At 32.3% G+C, this 13,663-nt stretch overlaps 3 protein-coding genes across 5 annotated transcripts; 2 read left to right on the top strand and 1 right to left on the bottom strand.

Annotated features, from left to right (window-relative positions):
• Window positions 1–2,585: 2,585 nt before the first annotated feature.
• LOC105764169 (17.3 kDa class I heat shock protein) lies at window positions 2,586–3,486 on the top strand. Its single transcript, XM_012582683.2, has one exon. It carries the CDS (start codon window positions 2,717–2,719, stop codon window positions 3,188–3,190), a length of 474 nt encoding a protein of 157 aa, XP_012438137.1. The 5' UTR covers window positions 2,586–2,716; the 3' UTR covers window positions 3,191–3,486.
• Window positions 3,447–6,732, bottom strand: LOC105764167 (BTB/POZ domain-containing protein At3g22104). Of its 3 annotated transcripts, XM_012582679.2 has the most exons (4): window positions 6,583–6,732; window positions 6,022–6,255; window positions 4,245–5,339; window positions 3,447–4,120 (listed from the first exon to the last, which is right to left on the bottom strand). In XM_012582679.2, exons 2-4 carry the CDS (start codon window positions 6,082–6,084, stop codon window positions 3,665–3,667), a joined length of 1,614 nt encoding a protein of 537 aa, XP_012438133.1. In that variant the 5' UTR covers window positions 6,085–6,255; window positions 6,583–6,732; the 3' UTR covers window positions 3,447–3,664. The 3 variants fall into 3 exon arrangements, with proteins under 3 accessions (XP_012438133.1, XP_012438134.1, XP_052481730.1); XM_012582680.2 differs by lacking the exon at window positions 6,583–6,732 and having other exon boundaries at window positions 4,245–5,688; window positions 6,022–6,557; XM_052625770.1 differs by lacking the exon at window positions 6,583–6,732 and having other exon boundaries at window positions 4,245–5,655; window positions 6,022–6,557.
• Window positions 6,733–11,291: 4,559 nt separating this feature from the next.
• On the top strand, window positions 11,292–12,339 carry LOC105764168 (protein VASCULATURE COMPLEXITY AND CONNECTIVITY). Its single transcript, XM_012582682.2, has 3 exons — window positions 11,292–11,474; window positions 11,606–11,811; window positions 11,936–12,339. Exons 1-3 carry the CDS (start codon window positions 11,376–11,378, stop codon window positions 12,120–12,122), a joined length of 492 nt encoding a protein of 163 aa, XP_012438136.1. The 5' UTR covers window positions 11,292–11,375; the 3' UTR covers window positions 12,123–12,339.
• The last annotated feature ends 1,324 nt before the right edge of the window (window positions 12,340–13,663 follow it).

Genomic DNA, 13,663 nt, shown 5'->3' with positions numbered 1-13,663 from the left:
CTAAAAAAATGTGCGTGCATGCGCTACAAGTCAAAGAAAAAGAGAGAAAAGTGGGAGAGCAAAATAACATTTATTACACAAATCAACTTTTGTATTTTCTTTGATCGGAGGTCCATTCAATGTTCAATGGAGCTGATATTTTTACGATAGCTAGTAGACCTGAAGATCTTTAAAGTGTACAATCCAATTTTCATTTTGGGTACTGTAGCTTCAGGTTTTTGACTTTCAAAGTCATCCTATTATTGGTGATATTTTCAACTTTTCTCTTAAAATATGCTTGGGATTATTTGTTGATAGCATTGTTTGAGTTATATACTCTTTATTCTTGCTTGGTTGTGATTTTGTAGAAGACTTTGATTATAGTGAAAATTTTGATGGACTTACAATGTCCCATGGTTTTTACCCTTTGCTTTAAAGGGGTTTTCCACATAAAAATTGTGTCTCGATTTATTTTATTTTATTTTGTGATATTGTGGTTGATTTACATTTATTGTTGATATATTGTGTTATTGGGTTTGCCATAATTACCAATTTGATTTATTGGAATTGAAAGAACACCAATTGTGCTTCTATGTTGTTTTGTCGAGTTTGGTTTCATCCCAACAATTAGCACTATAATGAATCCACTGAAAGGAAAGATGCTGAAAGTGCGACAAAAGCCAACGACAACCATCAAGTGGCAGACAAATCTCATAACTAAACGATGCATGTATTATTATTAATTAGTTTCAAACCATATGTTTCATTAATTGTTGCATATTATTTTAAAACACATCCCTATATTTTAAATATGTAATGTTTATGCAATAGAATTTCTAGAAATTCTAGTCTTTAATTTAAACATTTCTATACCACATGAGATTGAATATTGCAAATTATATTTTTGTATAATCAATATTAGTCATTAGAAATGAAAAGGAAAGGAGAGAATCAATAGGTGGTTGTTGGGTCGTGGGGGTTAGATATAAGAGCAAAATCAAATCGAACGGAACCCTTTTATCTTTGTTGTTGCTGGTGATGCATTTCTAGGCCCATGACTTGAACAACTTGGTTCGCGTATATGGGTCGGGTAGGGTCATTGTCTTCTTATCCTATAAATCACACCTCTCTCCATCTAGGTGGCCCGTAACTTCCATTCTGATGGGTGGATTTGAGCAGAGAAATTAATTCTTTATCTTAAGTCAATTTGATTCAAAATTTTATATATCCAAGTTTAATTATAAAATATAAAACGTTTTATTTAAATTTAATTATAAAACATATTTTTAATAGATAAAATACAAAAATATTTTAGTCTAATTGATTGTGTTTACTTAGGGTTGGAGATAGGGATGGTGAAAGCCGAATAATACGAAAGATTCTGAATTGATTCATTCTAAATGGAGTAATTTTTTTTCTTTTGAAAAATGGATGTGAGGTGGGACAAATTATTTTTTTGGACAATGGATATGGAGTTGTTATGAAAATTGCTTGACCCGCCCCGCCCCATCCCATTTCACTATATGAAGTTATTATTTTATCCTTGTATATATATAATTATTAAGAGGGTAAAAATGTAATTATGTGTTAGAAAATTCATATGTTTTTTTTTTAAGAATTATGTTTAAAGATTTAGTTTTATTTAAAAGGATAAAAGAATTTTATAGATAAATAGTAATAATTAAATTAAAGTGAAGCGGGGTAGAGGAAAACATGGATGAATGCATCCAACATTCATGAAGGTGGTAGTGGCCTTCAATATTATACATCTCTAGTGCTACAAGATAGGTGATGGAGCAAATAGAACCAACTCTGGAGCAATGTGGATTTAGTAACATTCAACCTCATTCCCACTCTATTGTCATCCCTAGTTGGAGGTAAAAACACTCTTATTGTATTTTTTTTTTCATTTTCTTTTCTTAAGGGCCTATTTAAAACTAAAAATTTTATCACAAGCGTATGCGTGTGGAAACCTCGTGTTTAGAACATAAGTGTATGTTTAAAAATAACATACAATAAATAATGAAACGTAAGATTTGAAACTAATAATAATAACGCATATGCAATGTCAATTAAAAATTAATTTTTAAAGCTTACTTAGAATTATTATTAGTGTAATGGTAAAGAATTTGTTTATAAGTCTATTAAACACAAGTTAAATCCTTCAATCCGTGCGCGTGTTAATTTTAGTTCTTTTAGTATTTAAAAACTATATAAAAGTATAAAAGACAAAAGACTATCAAAATAATAATAATAATCATTTAAAAAATGGTATACTAGTCATTTCTTGATTGAGATGATATCTGATTAACCCGTGACTTCAATTCAATTAAAAGTTTTATTAATGGTATAGATAAAAAAAAAAGGGGGGGGGGGGAATATGGCCTAAAAAATGTATAATGTATTTAGCCAATTTTTTATTTTGAACAGTAATATCTGGAAAAAGAAACCGAAAATTGAGGCCCAATTTGAAAATTTTGGGCCTCGTCCCCAATATAGGATGTGGATGTTGAGCAGGTGGAATAAAAAGTCTAGACCATTCTCAAGCCTTCTTGAATTATCAGGAAAACACAAGTTTGTTTGTTTAGGCTCAATTCAAACGCAGATATGAGAAAGTGCTAGATTCTTGTCTGCTTATAAATACTGAGCAGGCCTGCGCATCCTACCTCAACAAAAAAGAAGTTGATTCCAAGCGATTTCATCAGCATTCAGCTACTCTTTGTCAAGAAATAAAGATATGGCGATGATCCCAAGTTTGTTTGGCAATCGTAGGGGCAGCAGCATCTTGGATCCTTTCTCTCTGGACCTTTGGGATCCTTTCAAGGACTTACCATTCCCTTCTTCACTCACAACTCGTAACTCGGAAAACTCTGCTTTCGTGAACGCCCGGATGGACTGGAAAGAAACCCCTGAAGCCCATGTGTTCAAGGCTGACCTCCCTGGCCTCAAGAAAGAGGAAGTGAAAGTGGAGATTGAAGACGACAGGGTGCTTCAAATCAGTGGTGAGAGGAATGTGGAGAAGGAAGACAAGAACGACACCTGGCACAGGCTTGAACGTAGCAGTGGGAAGTTCATGAGGAGGTTCAGGCTGCCTGAGAACGTGAAGATGGATCAGGTGAAAGCTTCCATGGATAATGGGGTTCTTACTGTCACTGTTCCTAAGCAGGAAGTGAAGAAACCTGATGTCAAAGCCATCGAGATTTCGGGTTGAAAGCTTTGAAAATTGTTCTATAATGATTTCTCGACTTGTGCTAAAAAAGAACCTGATTTCTATTGGAGTGTGATGCTGTTGGGAAGATGTTTGTTTGTTGGAAAAATTTTAATGTCTAGCCTGCTAATAAAGTAAAAGGCTTTTAAACTCGTATAACTTTCTTCTTCTTCCTCCGTAGCTTTCTATCTAATCTCATTTCCTTCCGCATTCACAATTAGTCTAGAATTGTATTGGTACCAACGACCAATCCACATGATTGCGTGAACAATAACATTTCGCAAGTAGCTATTTATGGATAGGGAGGCCATAAATAATAAAATTCTTACTCTTGAATCACCCCAATATGGGCAGAAAATGAAAGAAAAACTGTAATTAACAAAATCTGAAGGAACAGCCAGGGCAAAAAGTCGTACCTCAATGCTACACATAAGCAAAGAAATAATGAAGAGATACAGAGATTGTACATATTTCCTTTCATGAGCAGAGTCTAGGCAATGATCTTGCACTGCTACTGTGGGCTGCTGCTTTTGATTTCATGATTTTGGCCATCTCGCTCTGCATTTTCTTGCACACCTTCTCCAATTCCATCACCCTACATTGCATCCCTTGTAAATGTTCTCTAAGCTTTTCATTGTCAACTGAGATGTCAAGTCTTTCAGAGTAAAGAGTTGGTTCACATGCTTCATCTTTCTTTGCCTTTCCTTTGGTTTCAATGAAATTGCAAGGGGAATTTGTGTAAAGCTTAGTATTGTTAGTGCCCTGTAGTAAGTTCTTAAGCTTCAATTGCTGGGAAATGAGGGCCTGCACCGCGCTTTTCGATGGAAATTTTGCATTCTGAGAAAGGTGTATGCCAGCTTCTGTAGAGAGTTTCTCATAGTTGAGGGCACAACATATCTTCATTTTTTCTTCATCACTCAGCCCTGCATGCACCTACTAAAACCATATTTAATCCACATGCACATGAATATTATAATGGAGTTATCTTTAGGCGGTTAATAATTCGATTATGTTGCATGTTTATAAGGAAATTGTATAAAGGAGATCAAAGTACTACCTCCAAATAAATGTCAATGGCATGGTATAGTCCGTTCGAGGAGTCCCTTGCAGAATCCGGCAGGGCCACAACCAAAGCTAGAAACTTGGATGATTTTAGACAAGGATCCGGAGCTACTTCTGCTATATACATATCCATCAAGCTGCCAACCTTCTTTATCCGCATCGGAGATACTTGCTGGTCTCCTCCACAAAGAAATGCTTTCAGAAACCTAAGAACTAGATTCACATCATACAAATAGCTTGCCCCATAAGGAGATGGAATTAGCAGATTATCTAATGTTGCTTGATCCAATTGAGAACCTATCATACACTCCAACTTGTTCCTGCTATTTTTGCTTATGTTCAGATTTAGCACCACTCGATAAATTCTGAACAAACTCTTGCATGAAATAGAATTCGTATCAAGAGTGTAGAGCATATCAATCACGGTTTCTAAAACTTGGTGTTTCTCATCTGGTGATGCAGTATAAAACTTTGACTTCTGGTAATGGAAGAGGAACCGACCGATGATTACATGATTGTACTTCCGAGAAACCATAGATTTTATCAGCATTTCGATCATATCGGGACTCAAAATTGAAAGGTCTTCGAACCACCAAGTTGCTTGAGAGAAGCCGTCTTTCAAACTCTTGGTACTTTTGGTATCGCACGAAAGCCAAAACCCAGGACTATCTAGAGAAGAAGTAGATGCACAAGGACTTGCTTCACTAGGAATGGCCAGCCTCCCAACAAGTGAATCCAAGCATCTTTCAACTATACCCGAAGATTGTAAATCTTGGCAATGCTTCAAAGTGGCCAAAAGATCAGACCATGTCCAGTAGCTGATCTCTTCAATGGATTTCATTGTTTTTTCTATTAGATTACGGTTTCCTGATACGGAATTGTTCATATCCAAGAATTGAGCAGCAACATATAACAAGGAAACATTTGAAGGATTTATGTCAATTTTCCCATTGTTGTAACAAAACCTTGCAATAAGCTCAAAATTCTCTACCCCTCCAGGAAAGTCACGGAATATCACTTTATTTCTCTTGGCATTTGTGGATTTATCAAATAATTTGCTTAACCTGCCCGAGAATGAACAAATAATTTTCTGCCAATGCCAGCCAAAAACAGAATTAGATATTGTGTTGTACAGAAATGTAAAAAACAAATTTCATAACACTCTAGCAATGAACAGCTAAAGGTGACAAACAAACAGACAAACAAGTGGAGAATTATTGTAAAGACGGTCCTCAATCACTTTCTCGTAAGAATCTTCATGGGCATGTAATCAACCCAGCAATGCAGGGAAATGAAGAGTAATCAATGCCATGAAAGCAACCCTCGGCCTTTCTTAAAAGATGGCTGAATAAAAACAAACCAAGACTCGAAGAATGAAAGCACCCCCAAGCAGCAGCAATAAATGCCTAGACGAAAACAAGAAAGCCGTAAAACACTTCCTGCAAAATCCGTGAACAGTGTGACTCTCAGGAAAGATGGAAAAGTGGTAAGAACGCATGACCCACTATAGGAGGGGCATTAAATGTTGGAGGTGCAACTGAAAATTACACCACGTTTCTTACACTGTAGAAACAAGACAAGAGTTTTCAGAAGAGGTCATCCAAAAATTTCATTTTGTTTGTTTGGTGTAGCGCATCAAATTGAACACAACATGATTGAATGAAATGCTGCCATTCTAAAGAGAAAGCAAGAAAAAAAGAATCCTTTTTCCCTTGAAAAATACAACTTTATAAGCAAAGTTTGAGAAAAATTGAAGAACAGAATTAAGATACCTTGTCTAGCAGGAAAGTCTCCTCTCCATTAACATCAACTTCAAGATCACAGCAAACTGCCATGACCCAAACTAACCACAAATCAAGAGTTTTTTCTTTCTTCTTGGAACTTGTATCAGATATGAAGAAAAGATGACATAGTTAACCACCCGACGAACTCAGAGAAGTGATAAGGAAGCGAAAAGGGAAGAAAGGAGAAGCACCCAAAGTCAGAAAGCCATATACCATTATTCTCTGGAAAACAACAAGACAAACAGAAACAAGTAATTCTATAGTCACGGAACTGAGTTTGGTGATGTGAAAAAAATGAGGGAATTGTAATCAAATAGGTGCAGCATCAAAGTGGTGATTTCTCAACAAGTATAACCAAAGAGAAGACTCTAAAAATTGTGCTAAAAGAAAGAGCGCAAGCAAGCAACAAGCAATAAGCAACAAGGTGTACAAGACAGATGACATATATAATATTAAATCAGCAGTCGTTTAACAGTAGCCTGTGTGACCTCTAGGACCTAACCTCCACCTGACATTCTTGTGTCTTTTCTATGAGATATAAACACTTACTAATCAAGTGAGAACAATGGTATGTTTTACTGAAAAACGATGTGTTTTTTTCTGGGGAGGGGACCCCATTACAAAGCTTAGAAGTTTAGAAGTGGAGCTCTTTTGCTGGCTTTCCTTCTCTCTCGTAGTAATGTTCTTATGGGTGCCCACTAAAATATTCATCTTTTTAGTTGGGATGATGGTTGATGCTTATTATTGTTTGATGTCTGTTTCCCCCAATACACTATTGCTAATCGTGTTTGGATTCTCCTTAAAGATTTTTCTTTTTGCTGATTGATACAATTGGATTTGCTGAGTGGCTGACTAATCAAATTCAGATCCATGCTTCATGTCAATAAGATAATTTAGAGGACACTCCAATACTAGTATTTCTTATTTCAGATATCAACTAGGGGGTAGGGAGACTTGTGATGATTTCATTTGCTTTTCTTGTAACTATTTATTCAATTTAATGTTATTGGTAAGATTGAATATCTCATTTCTTATGAAATATTAAGTTCAATTTTTTTAAATGATCATGTTAAGTTGATTTAGGCTTCTTCACGGGTTAGCTCACTCGTTTAAGCTTAAGAGTTTATTCGAAATTTGAAGGGTTTGAGAAAAAAATATTATGCTCGAAAATAGACTTGGGTAAAAAATTAGCCCCGTTTAAAAAATGGGTTGAGCTTGGACTTAAAAAATATTATGTTATTTTTATATATGATATAATTTATCTATAATATATATAAAAACACGAGTTTAGAAAAAATTTAAACCAACAAGAATACCATTTTTTTCATAATATTACTGAATTGACATTTAAAAATAGTTATAATCAATTTAAAAGTTGAAAAAATTATCAGGGTAGTTGTATTAAAATAAAAGTTTTGATAGTCATAATAAATTTGAATTTATTAGTCGAAAAAGAAATATATTATAATAAAAAGTTGTGATATTGTGAGTTTATTTGAATTTTAATTTAACTCCAATATTAAATTGAACTTTGATTTATATTAGGGTTAATTTAAAATTTCATATTTAAGTGAGGGATTAATTGTGTAGTTAACATTTTCATTTTAAAGTTTAGTTAAATAAACGTATTTATTTATTTATTATTTAGACTAGGATTTTAGGATAATTATTAGAATAGGATGATTATTATTAGATTTATAGTAGGATATTTGTGGATTTTATTAATATTGTTATTAATTAATTACGAGTTAGATGAATTAGTATTATTTTATAAATAGTTTTTATTTATTTAGATTAATTAGTATTATCTTGTAGATTGATTAAATCATTAAGTTAGATTAATCTAGAATTTTAAGTTTTTTTTACTATAAAAAGGGAGTTAATTTCTATGATAAAGGGACATCAGGGGTGAGCATCGAGTTGAGTCAAAAAATTTGGAGTTAGTTGAGTTGAGAATCCTATTTTAGCAACCAAACTCAATTTGAATTTCTTTTCGAATCGAGTCAAAAAATTTCAAGTCGAGTTAACGAATCCTATTATTTATACTCAATGTCGTGTTTACACGGACTGATTATTTAACTGGTAAACAAAGTACAAGATTATTTAACTGTATAAGTAAGGTTGATGGGTAAACATTTATCAAAACAACGTAGTTTTATCTTTTCTTATTTAGATTTTCGGATAATTCGAATTGTGTAATTCATAGTCAAGTTAAATTAAAAATTTTGATTGTTTTCGTTCGAGTTTATTCGAATAACTCGAACTATTTAATTTAAATTTTAAATATTTTATTGACTTTTTTGAATCGAATCGGATTTTACTCGCACTAAAGACAAAAAAAAAAACACAAAATCTCACTCGAAACGGAAAATCCTTAACCCACAATTTTGCTTTTTTCATATTTCTTTTACCCCGTTCAGTCATTGCACCAATGTTCCTAAAGCATCGCTACTCATCTCGGTTGCCCCAGCAGTTCAACCTTGAAAAATCAATTTTTTTTTAAATAAGGACTTTCATTTTATTTCTTCTTTCACCTTTTAAAATATCAATTTTAATCTTTCAAATTTTGTTATGAACTCGTGAAATTGTTCATCAAATTACTCTTTTCCCCATATTGTCATTAATTATAAAATTTAATATTTTATGTATATTGATAAAACTAATTTTATTTCTTCTTTTGTATATAGCTTTTATGCATATATGATTGGCATGATTAATATGTACATTATAAGTGTGATTTATTTATAATTGTTGATTTACAAAATAAATTTGATGTATTGAATTTATATACAACATCTAACTCTTATTTATATAATGCATGATATATATGTAGGATAATGATTTATGATGGTAAATTTTTGTTTAGGATGATAACCATGATAATTTTGTATGTATTTTTATGAATATATTGAGGTTACTATTATTGTATGTATCCTATATATATTACTATGTATTATTTTCTAACATTGTTTGTATATGGCCATATGTATTTTTATGTACATTTTGATGGACATTTTTATGTATGTTCTTATTCGAATTGATTCGGAAAATCGAACAATTCAACTTGAATGACTCGAATTTTTGATAATTCAAAAATGTAAAAAATAATGTTGATAATGTGATACAAAATTATAAAATAATGGGAGTTTGGGGCAACTCATCCAACAGTGTAGTTGATGGGTTTTTGTAAAAGCCTTCGGTGTTGGTCTCAATTCAATACCCAAACCGATGTTCAAACACTGATTAAAACTGGGCAAGTTAATTAACAAATTTTAAAGAGAGTAAAGTAGATATATAATAATTCAGATACTACTTTTAGTCTTGTCAGAATTGTTGATCATACTTGGATACATAGATTTGGAAATCACAAAACAAGTTTAAAATTCAATCCTTCATCTATAATTTGAATTTTGAATGCTAGCTTTCAGCTCCAAACAAACTCAAAATAGCTGTATCACCAAGTAAAGGCAAGTCAAACAAGATCAAGATCAAGCCTGCTCTCCTCCCATGCAAAACTAAATTCTCTAGTAAACATAAAATTAATTTTAGCTCCAATTAGATATCATTTGCTAATAAAGAACTAACCAACATAAAATCGAGTTAGAATTGCTTCAACTGATGCTCCAACAAATCATGCAATAGCTGATCCAAAGGCAATTAAAGTCCCAACAATTTTGCCTTGGTAGAAGTGGCTGAGACCTTTGCAGTGAAAGAACCATGCTACTTTGCCTTGGGTGCCGAGTTGTTATTAAATAGGGATGACAACGAAGCGAGACCACACGATTTTTTGTTTGCTCCGCTCTAGATTTAAAACTTGTACAAATTGTCTCAAACTCGAAATTTAATAGGGGACCTAATTCTGCTTATCTCGATCTGAATTTAATTTAATTATTTTATTTTTTACTTTGATGCAAATAAGATTAAAATTTTTAATTTTTTTTATTTTGAGTCAAAGAAGATTCTTTTTTTCAAAATTTAAACTTAAAACTTAATACATTTAATTTTTTATTTATAATTTATTTATTGAAATAAAAAAATTTAATATAATATATATTTGGGGTATTTTTATAAATATCTCAAGATGGGACCGAACAGATTTACCTCAAATTCAACTCAACCCCAACCCGACTCGATTAATTTTTTAATTTCATCTGACCCGTCTTACCCTAAATCCAATTAAAAAAATTGAACCCGAACAAATCGGGGGTCGGTCGAAACGGTGGAAATTCAGGTTTTTTTGCCATTCCTATGAAACAGGCTGCGAGGAAATTGTGGATGATCTTTCTCTTCCTCCTCATCTCGTCCTTTGGAGGATTTTGGTCATGATTGAAGACATTCGACTGTGTTGTGTGTTGAATGAACATATATATCTCTGTCAAGTTCGTCCTCCGCGAAACAAATTGCTTAGTGAATCTAATTGCTGAATGCTTCCTTTGTTTTATGAATATCTTTCTTCTCGACCGAAAAAAAGAAAAAAGGGGGCTAGCAATTGTATTTTGTTTAGGCAAATTGTAGGCATAGAGAAAGTAGTTGATAACTTCATCTGGGCTTCAAAAATGTGCTACCAAACTGTGAAGAAACCCAACCAAGTCCAACGAATAGGTTTGAAATTTGGGTATCCCAATAACCCAACCCAGTGATCTCCATCGCGCTTCCTTGCTTTCATGATTATATCAACTATCGACACCTTCTTTATCACTCTTTCTTTTGTCTTTTCCTTTGTCACATGCCATTAGCAGTAGGATTCAAGTCATGGCTGGCTCACGTTCCATTATTCTAACCTTCTCAGGGTTTCCCTCTTAAACGTGCCACCACCACCGTTAATCATTTATACCATCAATTTGGGAATTTTCTCCGCTTTTGATGTGATTTGACTCACATCAACTGCCATATATATAATGATGCATGAGTCTAATGAAGTTATATTTCAACAAACTGCAACTCCATTTCATTTTCTTAAGATATCGAAATAACAATTCATATGTACTTTTCATTTTACCATAATCCACTACCCATACCTATTTACTGACCCTATCAACAATAAATGGGTGATTTTTGCTAATCTGTGAAAAAGTCAAAAAAATTCCAACATCATTTACGGGTCATTGATTTATACCCTACTTTTCTTCTTCCCCATGAAAGGAATCCAGAATATCAGAAGACAAGAAAACATAAAAAAGCAACATTAAAGTATTTATAAAAGAAGCTTTCTTTTTTTTATAGTTTCTTATATATACCACCTAAGCTAATCCCACTGTTGAACAAAAAAAGAGGAAGAGAATTGCCATTTGTTTCTCGGAACCCATCTTCAAGTCCTCTATCATAATCAACAATCATAAAATATGCTTAAACTCAGAGGCCTTCTGATTTGTTTTCTGATTGTGGCCATGGATGTTGCAGCAGGGATTCTTGGCATCCAAGCCGAAGTTGCGCAAAACAAGGTGTCTTCATAATACTACTATTACCGATTTCGATTAATACGTGGCAAAGAGTTTACATCATTTTGTTAATCCTATGAATTTATTCACCAGGTTTTATCGCTTTAATATGATCAATGCTTTTCTTTTAACAGGTTAAGCACCTGAGACTGTGGATATTTGAGTGCAGAGACCCAAGCCATGAGGCTTTCAAGCTAGCTTTGGGTGCAGCAGTTCTGTTAAGCCTAGCCCACGTTCTCATTAACCTGCTGGGTGGGTGCATGTGTGTTTGTTCTCAAGAAGAGTTCCAAAGAGCCTCCCCAAATAGGCAACTCTCAATGGCATGTCTCATTTTCACATGGTAAGTAAGCACATATAATATTCTTTCCTTGCCCGCCTTGCACAAAATCAAGCACTGCCAAATTGGAATTAGGATTTAATCAAAAGTGGATCCTTATGTCATACGTAAATTCTGGGTTGATCAGGATCATATTAGCGGTGGGATTGTCGACGCTGGTGATAGGGATGATATCAAACAACAAAGCCAGGGCGTCATGTGGTTTCACGCACCATCATTTGTTGTCCATTGGGGGGATTGTGTGTTTCGTTCATGGGCTGTTTGCTGTTGCATATTACGTTTCCGCCACAGCAGCTACCGACGAAGAAAAGTAAGGGATGTCATCATTTTGTTTCAACTTTACTGATCATTGATAAAACAAAAATGTAAACATCTTTGAGTGACATTATCAGTCTGGCGGGACAGCTGATATTGTTATTTGCTACAGTTTGGTTTTAAGTTATTTTATTAGTTGGGTCATTGGAAGTTTGACACATTTTTTAACATTATCAGTCTCCATAGCGTTGCTTTAATAAAAAAAGAGATTTGCAACGAATTGAGCCACAAAGTTTAGTTCTTTACTGTCCCAAATTATTAATGTACAATGCAAAGCCACCTTTGCCGATAGCTCAGTAATTTATAACTGGTGGAGGGGACAAGATTTGGGGTTTTACTTCATTATTATAAGGCCAATGCTAGGCACATTGTCGCCATTGGCGAAGTAGAAAACTAAGAAGAGGATCATACAATCCGAAAAATGGGATAGTCACTCGGGGGAGGCCTTTCTTCAACTCCATCATCTTCAAAAGGCATGACCAATTCCTTCAAATATATATATAATATAACTTTTTTTTTCCTATTTTTTTAAATTTTAATTATCCAAGTTACATAGGTTAAATACTAAATTATATAATTTAGATTTACTATAGTAATTTTAGATTTCCTATAATTATAACATAATTATGTTATAAATTACTTAAATATATTAAAATAATTTATAGTCTAAAATATTTAGTTAATTAATCCACGTTTATTAATTATTTATTACCCTACTGATATATCAATTTATCCGTTGATAATATTAATTAAAATTGGTGACAAATAATTATATTTGAATTACCATTTCTTATATCCAATAGTTAGATACTATACAAGATTATATATTTACATATACATAATTATGTAATTATTTATATTAATATGATTTTACCAAATAAATATTCAATTTAAACTCGAATTTATAAGTAATCTTATTTAAATTATAACATAATTATATAATTTTATATATTTTATTCAAATTTTTATAAGTTTAGTATAAACTCTACATAAAAAATTCTATGCTATAATACGATTTTAGTAAATGTTATTTTATGCTATAATATTGTCAGTGTTCCAAACTTTGGGTTTTAAATTATTTTTAGTAAAATTACATGAAAGATTGTATTATGAACAATATAAATTACATAAATATATTAAAATATCTTTTGATCAGATATTTTAAATCTGTTGATTTTGAAGACGATTAATTTTAATAGATATTTTAAAAGATTTAGATTGAATTTTAGATTTACTGTAGTAGTTTTAGATTTTGTGTTTAAATCATCAACCAATTTATTTAATATATAAATACTAAAATTTAAAAATTAAAAACAATAACATTAAATAAATTGAAGATAATTCTAAAATTATAACATTAATATTATTTGAGATAAATATAAAATATTCAAATTATAATACATTTTTAAAAATACAAGATAAGTTCACATAATCATAATGATGAATTAAAATTTCCCAATGATTTAGGTTTATAAATTATCTCTTAAAAAATTCAATTATAAATAATGATTTATTCCACTACCTCACTCACCTTTTCACC

Source organism: Gossypium raimondii, chromosome 12 (genome assembly GCF_025698545.1).
Source record: "Gossypium raimondii isolate GPD5lz chromosome 12, ASM2569854v1, whole genome shotgun sequence".
Taxonomy (NCBI): domain Eukaryota; kingdom Viridiplantae; phylum Streptophyta; class Magnoliopsida; order Malvales; family Malvaceae; genus Gossypium; species Gossypium raimondii.
This window is presented reverse-complemented; position numbering and strand designations above follow the sequence as displayed.

What these genes read in the sequence shown, in the direction of transcription:
- LOC105764169 (XM_012582683.2), top strand. Translation starts at nt 2,717, where the DNA reads ATGGCGATGATCCCAAGTTTGTTTGGCAATCGTAGGGGCAGCAGCATC.
- LOC105764167 (XM_012582679.2), bottom strand. Translation starts at nt 6,084, where the DNA reads ATGGCAGTTTGCTGTGATCTTGAAGTTGATGTTAATGGAGAGGAGACT. An exon ending in AGACTTTCCTGCTAGACAAG is followed by an intron (nt 5,340 to 6,021) that starts GTATCTTAATTC and finishes TGGCATTGGCAG; the next exon opens with AAAATTATTTGTTCATTCTC. An exon ending in CCATTGACATTTATTTGGAG is followed by an intron (nt 4,121 to 4,244) that starts GTAGTACTTTGA and finishes TGGTTTTAGTAG; the next exon opens with GTGCATGCAGGGCTGAGTGA.
- LOC105764168 (XM_012582682.2), top strand. Translation starts at nt 11,376, where the DNA reads ATGCTTAAACTCAGAGGCCTTCTGATTTGTTTTCTGATTGTGGCCATG. An exon ending in CCGAAGTTGCGCAAAACAAG is followed by an intron (nt 11,475 to 11,605) that starts GTGTCTTCATAA and finishes TTCTTTTAACAG; the next exon opens with GTTAAGCACCTGAGACTGTG. An exon ending in GCATGTCTCATTTTCACATG is followed by an intron (nt 11,812 to 11,935) that starts GTAAGTAAGCAC and finishes TGGGTTGATCAG; the next exon opens with GATCATATTAGCGGTGGGAT.